This window comes from Rhamphochromis sp. 'chilingali' (assembly GCF_963969265.1).
Source record: "Rhamphochromis sp. 'chilingali' genome assembly, chromosome: 18".
NCBI lineage: Eukaryota > Metazoa > Chordata > Actinopteri > Cichliformes > Cichlidae > Rhamphochromis > Rhamphochromis sp. 'chilingali'.
In genome coordinates this window covers 11,874,708-11,892,209 of record NC_137945.1, presented here as the reverse complement: position 1 = coordinate 11,892,209, position 17,502 = coordinate 11,874,708, and the positions used below count along the sequence as shown (strand labels likewise).

Sequence of the window (17,502 nt, the reverse complement as noted above, 5' to 3'; positions counted from 1 at the left end):
GTTTTGAAAGCTTTTGACTCAGAGGTTGGATCGGAAAACGAGGCTTAACCGGCGTCTTTTGCTCAAATGAGACAGTTTCTCCTCACAGAGACCAAAACTAATGATGCATTTGGGTGCTCTTCATCAACTCGTTAAGTCAGATATTTCTAAGTTAATTGCCCATCCATTGGTCTACACAGCCTAATAATACAAGCAATACACTGGATATGTTTCATAATCTGAGACTTTAAAATGCACTTCAATTTGAAACCGTCCCTCAAGACAAATATGACAATCCTAGAAAGAGATGAAATCTGTTAGGAGTCACTTCTACACTGGCTTTTTCATGTGTTTTGCCAACCTAGAAGACTGACATTTGTCCCTCATTGTGTTTTTCATTTTACTTTGGCCTTAACTTGCAATTAACTTTTGTTTTCATTTCCTTTTTCATCAACTTTACGCACTCAAAACTGCTTGCTCAGGTTTAGGAAACAATTATGGTTTGGGATAAAATAGTTCCCTTTTCTAACATTAACACAACAAGTAGAAAAAAGTGCACAGACACTACATTAAAATTTGACAGAGGGATCATTTACAAGCATCATCATGCAAGGAGTTGAGAGTAAGACCCACCTCACTATAAACCTCGAGCAGCTTTGACAAAACGGCAGCAGGCTGTTTGAAGATTTGAAGTCCTTTTCTGTAAGAGTCGACAAACCACTAACATAAAGTGTCTCCATCACTACAGGGTCGCCTACTTCTCATGACATACATTCTTCAAGTAAGAAGGTGACTGCATTCATTTGAAGTGCATACAAATTGCTTTGCAGGGAACAAGCATTTTATTCCATAAGTACATTTCTCAAGACGTGTGAAGGTAATATGCATGCAGTTTATGTCATCAAAATCAACATCATATAAACAGCTGGCCACAGAGAGCATAGTGGATTCAGAATTGTAAAGCCTTGAGTGTGCTTCAAGAGCTTTACTCACATTATTCTTTCTTAAACACCCTTTTTACCTTTTCCAGTTTCTTCATTGTCTGGACATGTCTAACATTTCTGTAACAAACAGGTCGCAAATCATGACTATTTCATACAGCCTGTGTACAAGTAAGAATGTTTTTACTGTTCTTGCTCTAAAGCCCTGTTTTTCTACTCTGCTAACAACTGCTTCAAACACTTCATGCATTCAGCTAAGTGCAGCTCTGTGAATACCTTACTGACTATCTTGTCTTTCACTCTGAGTGGCCTTCAGTCTTGTTCACACACTTCATAACAACTGGTCAGGGGAAAAACTACAAGTGAATAGAGCAAAAAAACATAAACTGTATATCACCAAGAAACTTCCCTAGTAGAATACTTATGCTATTTTTGTACTGTGTGCTTTGTGAAATCCTTCAATATGCGCACAAAGTCCTATCTACAGTAGCTAAACAGTTATGTATACTTTTCCACAAATTAAGCTTCTGCATACGTTCAATAAGGAAGATCAGTAATCACTCATCTGCCTGTTTTCCTTATTGTTCAACTCCTAGTCTGTTCATTAATTACATCGCACAATTCAATTTCTCCACATCTCCACTTCACTCAAATCAACCCAAGAGCTCCATCTAAGCCTCAATCTTCAACTGCAACACCACCAGTGACTACACTCTGGGGGTCCGGTCCCAAGTCCTGTCACAGCTGGGATTTCATTTCACCATGTTGGGTCACCGGAGTCTAATCGCCAGCTATATATCTTAATAATAGCAAACAAATAGCCCTCTCCTTATTGAACTAAAATCTGTCTGGAAGATGGCTTTTGTTAAGGTTCAAAATATTGGGGATGGAGACAAGAGAAAAACCACAATAACAACACTGGTCCGGTCGGGTTGAGTCAAACGATGATTTAATGATCACACACGTGGGAGATGGACACTGATGCAGACAGCCTCAAAATCTCAAAATGGTGGAGCATTGCTCAAACTTTTATAGCCTCTGGTGCCTCCACCTTATCATACAAAGCCTAAACATTCACATGCTTTCTCTCACACAGCGCCTAAGCTACGACCTTGGCTCCCTGTTTATCTGCTCCTGCTGAAATGGGGCAGAAAACTCCAGCACACTCTGTTCTCTTCTACTCAGACAAATTAGATTTCTTATAACTCAGCAGTATAATGCATCATAAAACAATATCATTCATTCACAACAAGTCAGCAGTTTAATGTAATGCAGTAGTTCCCAAACTACCGTACGCGTACCCTCGGGGGTACGCAAGTGGCTGTAGGGGGTACGCGTGGGTTGGGGTTGGAGTGGGGATCAAAAGTTTTAAAAGCCGAAATTTGCGCTAATGCAGTTTTTTTTGCCTGTCAAATACATGACTATATACCACCCTCTGGTGTTCAGCAAAAAAATAGCTCTGACAAAATACATGGGCGTGATTTGCCCAAATGACTGACACCTAACAGTTGAAGTTGCCTCCAAGCATTCAGTGCAGCGCGAAAATGGACAAGTGGTTAACAAGAAAAAAAGGCCCTACCACAGAGACACCGGCCACAACAACCAATAAGCTCATATCTGAAGATGCATTTTCCAGTGACCGCACAGGTGATTGTTCAACAACAATGTGTTCGTCAGATTTGGATGCTAGCAGTGCTAGCAGGGATGTATCTGTGGTTACTAGCCAAGTGGCTAGCATAGCTGGAGCCAGCCATGTGGAAAGTGATGAAGTGTCTGATGCAGAGCGTCAAAGTGGGAGAAAGCATGACAGCACGGACTGTAACACAACCTCATCAAAGAAGCGCAAATATGATGACAATTATATTTCGCTGGGGTTTACGTGTATAAATATTGGTGGATTTCCCCGGCCACAGTGTGTTATTTGTGCAAAAGTATTGTCTCAGAACTCAATGAAACCTTCACTTTTGCGCAGACATTTAGAGACAAATCATCCCCATTTGAAAAATAAACCAAGGGAATATTTTGAGCGACAGCTAAAATCACTTTCAACAAGTAAAACCTGCATTCAGGTGCCAGATCTTATGAATAAAAACAGACTACAAGCATCTTACATGGTCAGTTACAGAGTGGCTAAAAACAACAAACCCCACACTATTGTGGAGGACCTCATTCTCCCTGCTGCTTTAGATATGGTAGGGACAATGTTGGGGGAAAAGGCAAAAAAGACGATACAGTCCATTCCATCATCAAACAATACTGTCTTACGGCGCATCAATGCAATGTCAGAAAATGTTTTACAGCAGCTACTTCTGCGCATACGCCACAGTGAATGTTATGCAATACAGCTAGATGAGTCCACGGATGTGGCTGGCCTGGCGCATCTTCTCGTATATGTGCGCTACATTCATGAAGGAACCATCAAGGAGGACATGCTGTTCTGTAAACCGCTGGAACAAAGGACAACTGCCGCAGATATTTTTCAAAAGCTGGACACATTCATGAACACACATGGACTCGTGTGGGACAGATGTGTTGGCATCTGTACTGATGGCGCACGGGCCATGACTGGGAGACACGGAGGTGTGGTTTCGCGTGTGCAAGCAGTCGCGCCAGATGCCTCCTGGGTACACTGCAGCATCCACCGAGAGGCTCTTGCTGCAAAGGGAATACCTGTCCGTTTGAAACATGTTTTGGACACGAGTGTAAAAATGGTTAACTTTGTGAAAGCCAGGCCGCTGAACTCCCGCTTATTTGCTGCGTTGTGCAATGAGATGGGCAGCGAGCATGAGACATTATTACTCCACACAGAGGTTCGCTGGCTATCTAGAGGGAAAGTGCTGACCCGTTTCTTTGAGTTGAGGGATGAACTTAAAGTTTTCTTCAGTAACCATCCCTTTGAGCTGTCTGAACATTTGCATGATGAAGAGTACCTTACCTGCCTGGCTTATCTGTGTGATATATTTTCTCGTCTGAACGAGCTCAATCTCGGATTACAAGGCGTTTCTGCAACTATATTCAATGTTCAAGATAAAGTTGAGGCCATGATAAAGAAGTTAAACCTTTGGAAGAACTGCTTGGATACAAACAACACTGAAGTCTTTCCTGTGCTGCATGATTTTCTGTGCTCTAATGATCTCACACTATCTAAAAGTGTAAAGCGCGAATGTAACGTGCACCTTGAGGAGCTGGCGGTGCAGTTACGCCGATACTTCCCAGAGACGGACGGCTCAAATGATTGGATACGTCACCCGTTCACCGCCGTGCCTACTTCGTTATCACCGTCTGACCAGGAGAGCCTAATTGAAATCGCCACAGATGGATCTCTAAAAGTTGAACACGCTCAAAAGAACCTGGCGGATTTCTGGATAGGGCTGCGCACTGAACAGCCCGCGCTGGCTAAGCGCGCTGTCAAGACTCTGATGCCTTTCGCCACCACATACTTATGCGAAAAGGGATTTTCTGCTTTAACAAACATGAAAACAAAATACAGAGCAAGACTTTGTGTGGAAAACGATTTAAGACTCAGCCTTTCCCAAATTGAGCCAAACATTGAAGAGCTGTGTGCCTCTGCTCAAGCACATCCATCACATTAAATAAAGTTCTGTTTAATGAAAGTTCATGGCCTTTATGCTCTCGACAAAAAAGTGAATTCTAATAAATCCTTTGATACACTGCTAGTATTAAGTAGTAAAGTTTGTTATTAAAACGCTGTCATTACTAAAAAATATTGATAAATTCATTTGGTGGTGAGAAATAATCGACTGTGCAGTATTTATCTTTATGCATGCGATATTGCAATGTATTTATAGACACTAATTAAGAGTCGTTCGTAGTAGGGGGTATGCGGCTGAGGGTGACATGTCTCAAGGGGTACGTGGCTGGAAAAAGTTTGGGAAGCACTGATGTAATGCAAATCAGTTTAACTAATGCAATAGTTATCAGCTTCTTCTAATTCAGGAGAATAATGCAAACTAAAACTACATAATAATTCACAATCTTTAATTAGGGGTATAACATGGCATAAAATAATATTATAATCTAACAATTCCCCCTGATGAGGTCATTAGAATAATGACCTCACAAACACCCTGTAGCCCAGTGTGGCCGGGTTCATCTCTTCTCACTCCTGAGGTCCTTTGTCCCCCTGACGGGCAAACCATATGTAAGATGACCTCTGTGTTTGCGCAAGTCAGGTGCAAGACAAACTATTACTACAAGGATAGCAGGTCCAGATGACACTCCCCTGTTCTCCCACAGCTTTATTTGGTGTTCCCTTATACCATTCAGACGTAGACTAGAACCTCTGTCCGAAGAGCTCTTAACCTTTATTTTATTGCTGCAGCTACCAGTGTCGTCCAGTTGCGTGATCCTCTGTTCTTCTTACTTCAACCTCAGGGGTTAGACAACCCTTCAGTCGTGACACAGATCAGGGGATTATTCTGCCCCTATTTCAAACAACGATCTGTGTATCCTCGGGTCCTGTGTCTCCCGTGTATCCTCCAGAAAAGAACAGGAAGGCGTCCCCCTTTTGCCCAAGAGCCTCTCGAACCTCGTTGGTCTGGTGTTTCCGGATTTCCGTCAACCCCTTCATGGTTATTGCTGTATTTATGGGATTCATCCTTTTGAAGTGACTAGCTGGAGCCCAAACGCCATGACCCTTGGACCCAGTTGGTGTCTCGGCAGTCACTGTATCTGTCTCTGCTGCGAAGGACCCTCGTATCTCTGTGGCCTCGTCTGGTGTCTGTTCCTTTCTCTGTAAGAGACAGAAAACCAAAACACCTCTCTTCCTAACCCTAATAATCTAATGTTGTTATCTACTGACCTTCTAGTGATTCAAAATTGGTCTAAAACATTCAGAATGTCCCAGGGACTTATTCTAATCATATCTTATGTGTGTGTAAGCGTGTTTGCATTTAGCCCTCTGCACTCAAGGCGTTTCCTACACTTTATCAGTCCGGACAGTCACGCCGAACGAAGCTTCTGACCTTCAAAAGGCCGAGTGCCAACTCGTTATAAGCACATTTGCAAGGTGTGTCTGAAAATTATTGAAACCCCTCTTTTTAACAAAAGACAAAGAAATTAACAAATCTTCTAAGCGCTATTCAGTTCATTTCAATGAGTAATGATTAAACATGAAAGTGATAGTTTATGCTTTTTCACTGATTCTCTAAAAGGTCCGTCTTCTCGGACCGCTATTAGCTTAAGCTTTACCATTCCTAAATTATTAAAGACACAAATGAAGTTATAAAATGTTCAAATAATCCTGGTTTGATGTTAAAGCTCAACCTTCCCCCCCTTTTTTGACACATTCCAATGTGTCAAATCAACGGAGCTAGAACATTCAAAAAAAAAAAAGTTAGGCAGCTACAAAGTTTCCCAGACTCTTAAGGTGATCCGCGTGTAACGTTCTGACTCAGGTATTTAATATTTTAATAAATGTCGTTTAATTAACTGCCACTATTTAAACTAACCTTAAAGACATAATTGAAGAAAAGATCACAAAGAATAACATGATATCAATGTTATGTAAGCGCGTGTGGCCTTCTATGCTCGAAGCCTTTCCCCTCAATAGATCAGTCAGACATTCGCGCTGACTGTAGCTTTTAACCCTTATTAACTTGAGCACAACTCTACAATGAGCAACAAGTTGCAATATGTATGAAAATGATCATGGTTACACCTGCAATGAAAAATTATATCATTATCCTAACACCTGTAAATAGAAGATTCATCAGAGGTTATAACAATCACAGGAACACAGATGTTAGTATAAGGTCAAAAGCTTCAATAAATGATCATCGATGCAATGCTTGTTGCATGATTCTCATACAATAATAATGCTGACATTAAAATAACAGTAAAACACCCCCTTTTGTCCCGTTTCACTTGACCCCTAAACGTTTATAAATGCCTCTTTTATTCTTGATTTTATTTCCTCCTTTTCTCCCCTTACTGACCACAGCAGGGGGATCTTAGTTTTGAATCAGCCATGAATCCAGCTCACCTGATTCATCAGTGAGCTCCACCATCACTGGCGTCTGACAGGGTGGCGCTGCATACTCTTCCTTTAATGTCACTATTTTCAACCTGTTAATGAGAGTGTTTAAACCTGAAGTCGACTACGTCCACAACAAGTCAATACAGCTGTAAATGTGGCCAATTATCAATCTATTACCAATCAATAACAACAGATAACTTCTATTTTATGCATGCTTTTAATCAACCACTCACCCAGAGGATCTCCAATCCCAGGAAATGCCTTCTCCTCCTTTAATGAGTCTGTCCTCCTTCCATGCCCTGGTAACTGGTCCATCCAGAGCCATATGATCTCAAATATACATACGACAAGCCAAACCACACCTTGGTCACACCAACCCCTTCCCACCCCCAAGATGTCCAGTGCCATCCTAGTATGGACTGTCAAATGTGGCTTTAACGCTGACTGTTCTGACAATCCATTTTATAACGTTCCTGGTCAGATTTGCCAATCTCTGCACCAGGGTTTTAAACGTTTCGCCATTTTCATTAGGTTTTATTTTTTATTTAGTTTCGACTCCAGATTTTCAATTTTTTGCCAGTTGTAATTAGTTTTTACCAATTCTTTGCTAGTTTAGTCTAGTTTTTATTTTCTGAAAATCCTTAGTTTCAATTTAGTTTTATTTGTGTTTTGCAAAAGTTAAGTGTAACAAACTCTCAGTTCCATCATATCAATCATGCTCTTCTGCTTATCCTTGGGTGTTGAGACTAATAGCTATTAATTCTTGCCGCACCGAGTGTTCCTAATTTTGGTTGAAGTCAATTGATAACCTTTTCCATGCGATTGTTTCACACCTTTATTTAGATGTCCCAGTCCTGTTATCTCGGGATACATCACGCTGCCTTATCTGGGGTTAGCTGTTTTCTTGGAATGCGAGTTAAGTGGGTGAGCTCTTCAAAGAGGGGGAGTGTGCTCCCCCTGATGAGGTCTTCTAGGTAAGCTAGGTTAACCTTCTTGTGTGAGCTTTTCAAGTGCACTTTTAAGGTTTGTGGGATTTTTTTTTATTTTTATAAATGTCCCTCAAGACCCCCTGATGGCCCAGTAATTCATTTTTTGCGCACTGTAGTACACATTTAGTTTTTTGCTTGTAGCTCTCATACTCTACTTGCCACTCCTCTAAGTCCTGATGTTTCTTAGAGAGGACAACAGTACCTTTAAAATTATGTCACATGTGTGGGGGTGTGGCCTTGCCAATTGTTTTTCCCACCTTTTCAAAATGGCTGGCGTGCCCACAAGCACATTTTATGGAAGAGAGAAAGGTAAGCTTGATATTTACATTTAAAATGTTTTGTTAAACTCAGATTCTTATTTTATTCAAAAAATAAACATCTAGTAAATAATTTCAGGGGTCTTTAAGAATTAGGCTCATTTACTTTCACAGGGAACATGACTAATTTATTAATGTGTGCTCTACACATTGGGACTTTATATTTATTTCACTTTTTCCTAATACCCAACTTTTGACCAAGGCGGAGAGAATTCTTAACACAATTATTAAGGGAGATTCAAACATAGATTTTTCAAAATATGAGAGGGTCAGGACCCACTAGAAGCCACACAAAGATTATCGAGATGCAGTGGCAGATGTAATAGAGAAAGACACAGGGCCACCTGAAATCTGTCATCCTATCTGGTGCAAAACCAACATGTAGTAGAATCTGGAATTTTGATTTTGAGTTAAAACTAAAATATGGGTAAAATGCAGAAATCTTTTCCAGTAAAGTAAAAAATAAGAGTCGCAATTATAGTTGAATCCATAACACCTAATTGTTTCTACGAGATCACGTCGTTGCTGAGAGTTATCAGTGATCTCAATGTGTGAAAAGAACTCACAGTATCTGGGGTTTAAGCTCCTCTTAGCTGAGAAACCTGGGACAAACATGTGAACAAGACCTGAATAATACCAGTAATGAAGACTTCTCTCCAAAGATCAATAAAAGGAAGCCCCAATCTGATGAGAGTCTAGCAAAATATGGTTCACTCCACTTGCCTGAAATGGTTAGCAGTCCAAGGCATTTCAGTTGTAGAATGATTGGGTACAACAATGAAACAGATGTGAGATGAGGGAAGTGCCAAATGTTCCTTTGTGTCTCCAAATAAAATCAGTACTTCCTCAGATATCCTAAATAAATTGACTTTTGTGAAATAGAAAGTTCAGTGCCATCACTTATTCCTAAACCAATAGTTTACAGCTAGTGAAGTGTCAGTGACTTCTGGGTTGGTCCCTGATCTTCATCTTATGAGATTGTTATTTTAATAACACTTGATTCATTTAAAAGAAAAAAGAAAAAAAAGAAAAAAGAAAAAACGAAAATATTTTCTCCCTGTTTTTTTCTTATTCTCTGGGTCTCAGGAGGACATTACGTCCCTCTCCACTACAAGACTCTTGTTATGTCTACAAAACAGTCATATTAAAATCATCCTCAATTCTATTCTGGCGCTGTCTCCCGACTTTTCCTGACCTGATTCTGCGCGTGGACGGAGCAGCAACACAGACGACTCGACTAACGTACTACCTTAATTTCACTACAGCAGGGCACGCACACATCAATGCAACCAAACACATTTTGCTATAAATCCAGTTAATTTTAGTTAGTTTTGTGAACATTCAGTAATAATCTCCTCTGCACCCTTGAATAAACACCATTAACATGATCAACCTTTTGCTGCTTGTTTTTTCACCATCTTATTGAATCAAATACTTCATGCTTATGTGGTTTACGACATTATATTTATCTAAATCTCCACTTTGTGTCTAAATGTTTGAAGAATTTTTGAGGGTCAAATTTTGAGAATTTGACCATAGTGAAAGTTATGGCGTTATCACCCCCTTTGGGGATTACCTTTTTCCAGTTTTGATGATATTCCTCCCCGTTCTTTATTTTTTTGCAAGTACCCCTCTTCGGTGGCGAGAAACTGTTGGTGTGATCAAGCGGGTGCTGTAAAAACAAAAGCTCAGGACAGAACAGTCACCAGTCATGTACTTCATTCAAAATTAACAAATATCAAGCTTCATATTGATCCTCTGAGTGTAATGGTACATTTTAATTTGCACTTCTCAAAACTAAAAACAATATTTTCTTTATTTTACTCTTGTTCTTGTGCAGCACCACCCCTCAGCACATGCCCCTGTTATTTTATCTTACTTTTAAAATGTTGACTACTTCAAGAAAGCGCCCAAAAGACGGGGACCAGTGTTTATCATTACATATCTCCATTTTGAGTGTGGCTGTCTATCATTCCCCTCTTATTCATAGACCTCGGTGGAGGGTTTTTTGTTTGTTTTTTCTTTATTTCTCTAAAATTAATTCACTCTCTACATTGACCCACTATGGTTAATAATAACATGCTCAGTCATGAGTGGGATCAAACCTTTTCTTCACTTTAGCATTTAATATTCCCAACAATATAATGTGATACCTTAATTAAAACACAGCTACTAAAACACAATCTCCTTAATGCAAACATCAGTAGCTCAAAATTAGCAACCAAAGGGTTCAGTCTGCAGTTCACACTGCTGTGAAGCTACAGCTCTTTAGTCTCTGTCATTCTTCTGTTCTTGCAGACAAAACAAAGCAAAACAAAACATCCACCCTTCTTTTACAGGCTGGGTGAATTGTCTGTGGACATTTAATAATCCTAAAGTCGGCACCGTTTTTGTCTCAGTACCAAGTCAGTTAAAACTTTTAGTCGTCAGTCCGTCACAGTCCAGTCACATGCATACATTCACACACATTCATACCAGATATTGCTGATAATGGAGTCTCACGCGCAACCTATTCGAGGCTCCATTACCAGCAAGATGACGTCATCATTTTAAAGGAAACAGCTCCTTGTTTGTTTTTCCTTCTTTGGACTGGATTGACTCGCTGCAATCCTTTTAGGCTTCAGGATCAGTGTCCCATATAAGTGAATTTTCTCCCAAGCTCATTATAATCATGGAGAAAAATACTTCGCGACTGTTTTCAGTAAGAATATTTTATAACACTTTAAAATTCACTCTCTCAGGCCTGGATTAAGGAGCCGATTTGTTAAATCAGGAGCTCACAAAATACCAAAATATCACCACCGGTGGATCACACCTCTCAGATGTTCTTATCTCAGTGCACTGTAACGAAAGCAAACACAGACGTAACCAATTAAACACTCATATAATAACAGATACTGGGGCCCATTACAAACATGCCCAAGCATAAAACCATCCTTTTCTCTCTCAGAGAAAGAAAACAATCCAAACCTCACTGATAGAATCAACCTAGTATCAAACAAAACCCAAAGATCAACCAAAACTCCTTTTTGCACCAACAAAACATGTTGGATTTACTTGACTCAATAGTGGACACTAGTTACACACCAACTCTTTACTTTGGCAAAAACGTAAACAACTAAGTTGAATCAACGCAACCTTTTCATAATCTCTTCGAAATAAAACTCACACCATTCATTCATCATTTTCGCTCTGTACCACTGCTCCTTGTTAGACTGTGTGAAGCACAGTAAACAATTCAGTGGAGGCTTTGAGCCATAAACAGACATCACACACAGACATTGTTTTCATTATCAAAGTGCTTCAGACCATGTCCTCTAAATCTACACAAATGCCCTCTGTGTGGCATGAAATACATTTAAGCAATAAATAATCAATCAGTTCTTGCTGTTGTAACCAACTCCGTATTTGGATGTTTGTGTGCAGCATTTGTTAGTAAAGCATTCTTCATTGCATCAGCGTGTGTGTGTGTGTGTGTATCACTTCTCAGTTCATTGAATCAACATTTTAATTTGTGTGTGTGTGTGTGTCATTTCTCCCTCAATCAACGAGTGCATATGTTCATATGTATGTTTCTTTTCACTCTGAGTCGGTGCATGTAGATGTGTGTGTTTGTGTGGGTGTTTGTGTTCATCACTTTCCTGTTGTAGTGTTCTGGGTAAACCACGGCCTGAAGCGTGCCCTGGGTCCTGCCCTCCTCCTTTTCAGTCTGTTTGCATCCATTGGTGCTGCTGCTCAGAGTTCTGTCCATACTGGTTCTGGCCCCAATTGAGGCAGTCCTTTTCTCCAGTGTCCAGCATCTTCTCCTTATTTCGCTCCTCCTTAACTTGACCCTTTTGCTTCGGTATTCCTTCAGGGTTTTGATACGCAGCTCAATTGTCTGGATGTCCGTTTGTTGCTTGCAGAAGTGCGACTGCTGTCCGTTTGTTTGCAGGTAGAACGGCTGACATCCAGAAAGTGTATAGGAGAGTCTGCAGCTTCCACCTCCCCAGTGGAAAACCTCAATCTTTGTTCTGTTAGTTTAACACAGGCCTCAAGGCTCTCTGGGATCCCTGCTTGCACTTTCAAGCCCACAGCTCAGGTCGTAGTCGTGGTCCCATTCCAGGGGAATGGAGTCCATGGTTGTTTGGGTGTCTCGGCCCGAGCGTTCAGTCCGGAGCTGGGCAGCCCAGGACGCTGAACGATCGGAGGACGGCAGAGGCGACAGGAAGCCATCCCCCTAACGTTTGCTCCATAGCAGACCGGACAAATCACACTGCTCATCTAGCTCCAGGATGCTCCGGCCTGATTTCAAGTCCGGTGTCTTGGACTCCAAGCCTGATGGGTTCAATTTTCAGCTAGCTCCTCCTGGGCCATGCTCAGTTTCTGCTCTGATGCCTCGAGGTCTTATTGAGGGCAGAAACCTCAGAGTCTTTTCCGTAGAAATCAGATTAAAGTCCATTGATGTTTTCCTTGCTTTGCTCCACGGCCTTTTGCGGCTCTGCTGTTCGGCTCTTCTCAGAGGTCAGCTCCTGGCCGAGCCCCGACACCTGTGCCTTCAGCTTATTTTCTCCTGGTGTTTTGTCCATTCTGAGGTGCCTCCTGACCTCAGTTACTCCTCCTGTCTCTGGCACGCCCTTTTTGCTGCCCGATGGTCATTGTTGGTCCGTCACTGTCCTGCACAGTTTTAATGCAGAGTGGTTAAGGTCAGCATGGTTTTGCTCGGCCTCACTTTTCATCTGGGCTTAATGGGCGTCTCGTCACAGCTCTGTCAGCTGAAGCTGTCTTTTTCCATATGGCAAGAGTGTGAAGAGTGTGTGAGAGGGGTGTGTCCGATCAGGCACTGCCTGCTGTGGATTGAGTGCAGGTCAAGGTGTTCGGAGCGGATGGTGCGCTCAGCTGATTGCACAACCCTCTGTAGAGCTTGTCTGTCCGGCATGGTGCTGTTCCCGAACCAGACAGTGATATAGCTGCTCAGGATGCTCTCAATAATTCCTTTATATAAGGTGGTCAGAATCGGTGGTGGGAGCCGGGCCTTTCTCAGTCTTCTCAGAAAGAAAAGACGCTGACGGAAATCTCCCCGTGTAGTGAAACGGGCCTTGGATTTAACTCTCTCCGTCTCTGCTGCCTGAGATCGTTTTCCTGCAGCACTGTTGACAGTTTCAAGTTGTTGTGGGTCCAGCTGCTTTAGCATTTGGTCAGAGTCACATCGAAGATGGTAAAGGAGAGAGCAACGATGGTAGAGGGGAGAGCAGGAGTCCAGGGTCAGCCTCGGCTTTTCCGGGCCGACAAAGCAGCCTGTAATCAAGCATAAAGAGAAAAAACAAAACAAAACAAAAACAAAAACAAACGAACAGGAAAATCATGTTGTATTGGCTGTGTTACTCAGAGAGGGGAAAAACAACGGGACCAGGCCCTGTGTCAGCCTTCTCTCCCCCTTTTTTTGTTTTTTCTCACCATATAATCCTCTCATAACCCACCAAGCTGACAGGACAACACAGGTACATGTTAAAATTCTTAAGATCATGTTTAAAGCACAAAAATGGAATTTTCTTTCATTCAGTAATCACTTGTATTAATCAATCAGAAGAAAACATGTCACAATTTGACTTTTATTAACCACTAAATTTGTCGTGTTATCACTGGTTGTGATTTTTTTTTTTTTTTGAAGTTAAGTTGTTGTCCTGCAACCCAGAGGGTTTATTTGTTAGTAGTGGATAAACTTTATTGTGTAACGGCGGGTGTATGTTAAGCTTCACTGCTTTAAAGTTGCTGGAAAATCTTCACATGTTCATGGGTGTAAGCTGTTTCTTCATTGCGTGTATGTGCGTTTGTACATGGGCTAATTTAACGTTTTTTCTCAAACGAGGCATTTCTCTAGCACGTGCCTCTCTCTCACATTTCTCTGCTTGTGTGTGTTTTTATTTCACCTTTTTGTTGTGATGCTCCAGGCGCCTTCCCAACCTCCACAAGTCTGTTGGCCGCAATTTTATGTGTTAAAACTTCTCTTAATTTCTCCTTTAATTCTCTGCTAGCTGCTGTCTTTTCCACAGCTGCTGATTCTTGCTGAGTTTGGTTTCCATTACTATAATTTTGCTTCGGCCGCCGTGCTTGTGGGGGCAGTTGGTCCAGCCCCATAGCCACCTGTATCAACACACTGAGAGATTTATTTAATATCATTTTCATCACTGTTAAATAGACTAGCAGGCAAGACGCCCACCTTTGCACTGCAGACTACATGCCAGTCTCCCAACACACTCCTCTCTGAGTTTCAGCTTTAAAACCCAACATCATTCACACCCTAGTCATTCAACACCTTATTTGTAGTATCATAATCAGCAAAATCAGCGTTTTAATTACAGGCATGTATCATTGTTTGCAAATCAAAATTATAAAACTCAAAAACACGCTAAACAGCAACAAAAGTCCTCTGTGCGTGTCACCGCTCATTTGCATGTTCACACACCGTCTAAAAATAGCTCGCAGCGCTGCAGCTGCACGTCACACAGAGTCTCACACAAAGCTCAGGCAAAACTCTATTATTTTATATTACAAAAGACGTCTTGTATTTACAATCACTGACAGGCCTGACAGATTCAGCACCTAACAAATTTCGACAAATTTAAAATAACGGGTCTCACCGAAGAAAGTCCAACTTTTTTGTAGTCAATCAAACAGTATCTGTTACTTCTGGGAACAGTTTCTGACCTAACTTCTAAAGAGCGCCTATACAATTTCGACAAATTTAAAATAACGGGTCTCACCGAAGAAAGTCTCACTTTTTTGTAATCAATCAAACAGTATCTGTTACTTCTGGGAACAGTTTCTGACCTAACTTCTAAATCCCTAACTCAATTTAACTTTGTCCAAACAAGCACATGACACCGTTTTAAACGATGAGGAGACTCGGTAACTCCTAGCTTATTTCAGGATGCCCTGTACCCCACAGATAAGCCAAACTGAACTAACCCTGTTCGCCGACAGGTCAAGACCGCGCGTCCACGGCCAGGAGGGGGCGTAACCCCCGGGCTATGTGCTTCTTAGCAGACTTCTGGGCTGCCGTCCTATAATAATTTTCACCTAACCGATTTTGAGAAATTTTACCATAACGGGTCTCACCGAAGAAAGATAACTTTTTTACGACCAATTAAACAGTCTCTGTTACTTCTGGGAACAGTTTCTGACCTAATTTGTAAAACTATTAACCAGTCTCTGTTACTTCTGGGAACAGTTTCTGTCCTAATTTCCCTACCAAACTACCTGAGCCTTCAGCTCAATATCCAGGGACTCAAACCCAACATTCTCTGTTACTTCTGGGAACAGTTTCATATTTCTTCAACTTCATTAAATACTCTTAAGCAACTTTAACTGCATAACACACGGTGATTCTCATCAAAATCAAAACAGACACTCTACCAGTAATTTCAGTGAGTAGACTTTAATTTAGTCATATCCAATTTGGCACATTTTGGAAATAATTCAACAGGTAGTGCCTTACCTTTAGATAAGCCGGCTTTTGTCCACTCAAATCAGACCACTGGCTCGTGCCTGTCCGTTCGACAACCTCGGACCGTCCAAACTTTTAAATTCCACCCCAATACCACAGGACGAGCCCCCAAAATGTTAAGGTTCAAAATATTGGGGATGGAGACAAGAGAAAAACCACAATAACAACACTGGTCCGGTCGGGTTGAGTCAAACGATGATTTAATGATCACACACGTGGGAGATGGACACTGATGCAGACAGCCTCAAAATCTCAAAATGGTGGAGCATTGCTCAAACTTTTATAGCCTCTGGTGCCTCCACCTTATCATACAAAGCCTAAACATTCACATGCTTTCTCTCACACAGCGCCTAAGCTACGACCTTGGCTCCCTGTTTATCTGCTCCTGCTGAAATGGGGCAGAAAACTCCAGCACACTCTGTTCTCTTCTACTCAGACAAATTAGATTTCTTATAACTCAGCAGTATAATGCATCATAAAACAATATCATTCATTCACAACAAGTCAGCAGTTTAATGTAATGCAAATCAGTTTAACTAATGCAATAGTTATCAGCTTCTTCTAATTCAGGAGAATAATGCAAACTAAAACTACATAATAATTCACAATCTTTAATTAGGGGTATAACATGGCATAAAATAATATTATAATCTAACACTTTAAACACTTGTCTGATTTTCTTGACATTTTAGACTCAAGCTCATTATGTAGAAATCTATGGTGAAATTCAAAAGAAGTATTTTACCATATAAATATGTCTAAATAGTCTCTCTAGTTTATTAGGACGATTATTTAATGTGCATGTTTTCTGAAATCCTTTTTCGTTTTCGTGCTCACCACAGAGGATCATCTTCCTCCATCTCACCCTATTCCTAGAATCCTCCCCATCATAAAATTCATGAATATTCTCTGTGGGTTTTCCTCTTGCTTGGCAGCTTTATCTTCTGTGCAATATGCCTACTATCCCGTGCACATGACCAAACACCCTCAGCCTTGCCTCTCTAACTTTGTCTCTAATCTGCTCATTTCTAATCCTATACCTCCTGGTCAGTCCTGACAAAAGTCTTAGTATATTCAACTCTGTCACATCCATTTCTGCCTTCGGTTTATCTGAAATAACAGAACAAATATGCCTTTCGGTGTGGAGTTGCAATACCAAGTCCAAATGCATGCACTTGGTGGGGTTAGGTAAGCTGGTGATTTTAAATCACTCATTGGTGTGGATGTAAGTGTGAAGGGTAGTCTGGCTCTCTTTGTTAGCCCTGCTTTAGGCTGGTGACCTGTCCACAGAGTAGCCCGACTTCTCTTGCTCCAGTCTGAATCGGAGGAGAATGGATGGTTGGATGGTTGGATGGATATTTTCTTCCTGCAACACTCTTGAAAAAAAAAAAAATTCAGAACCAAAATAACACAAAATCTCAAAATTTACCATCACAAACAAAAAAAAATAGAAAACATTTTGCCAGTTCAGTATCAGCAAATCTTTTGGAATCGGACAGGCCTCCTCAGCCTGTTGTCCAGAAATGTGGGCTTAGGAGACTTAGAGTCCCCTCCATTATCTTGTTACCTCCCCATCCTTTGTCAACATGCAAATTTACTCAATTCTCCTCAGTGAAGTTTCATTAAGTCCCATCAAGACTGCCATCAGGATTCTGTCTGAAGTCATGCCAGGGGAAATTACAAGCCCTCCTGGCAGCTACTAATAACGAATGACTTATATATAAACCCACATTAATTTGGAATTCATAAAGGCGGAATATATTACAGAGTGAGTCACTTTTAAAACGCTTAA

At 41.1% G+C, this 17,502-nt stretch overlaps 1 protein-coding gene across 1 annotated transcript; it reads left to right on the top strand.

The window, feature by feature from the left end:
- Positions 1-2,464: 2,464 nt before the first annotated feature.
- On the top strand, positions 2,465-5,551 carry LOC308385362 (zinc finger BED domain-containing protein 5-like; the record flags this gene model as incomplete). Its single annotated transcript, XM_080864218.1, has 4 exons — positions 2,465-2,711; positions 3,108-4,327; positions 5,263-5,317; positions 5,424-5,551. The coding sequence occupies 4 exons, from the start codon at positions 2,465-2,467 to the stop codon at positions 5,549-5,551; spliced, it is 1,650 nt and encodes a 549-aa protein (XP_080720344.1).
- Positions 5,552-17,502: the final 11,951 nt, after the last annotated feature.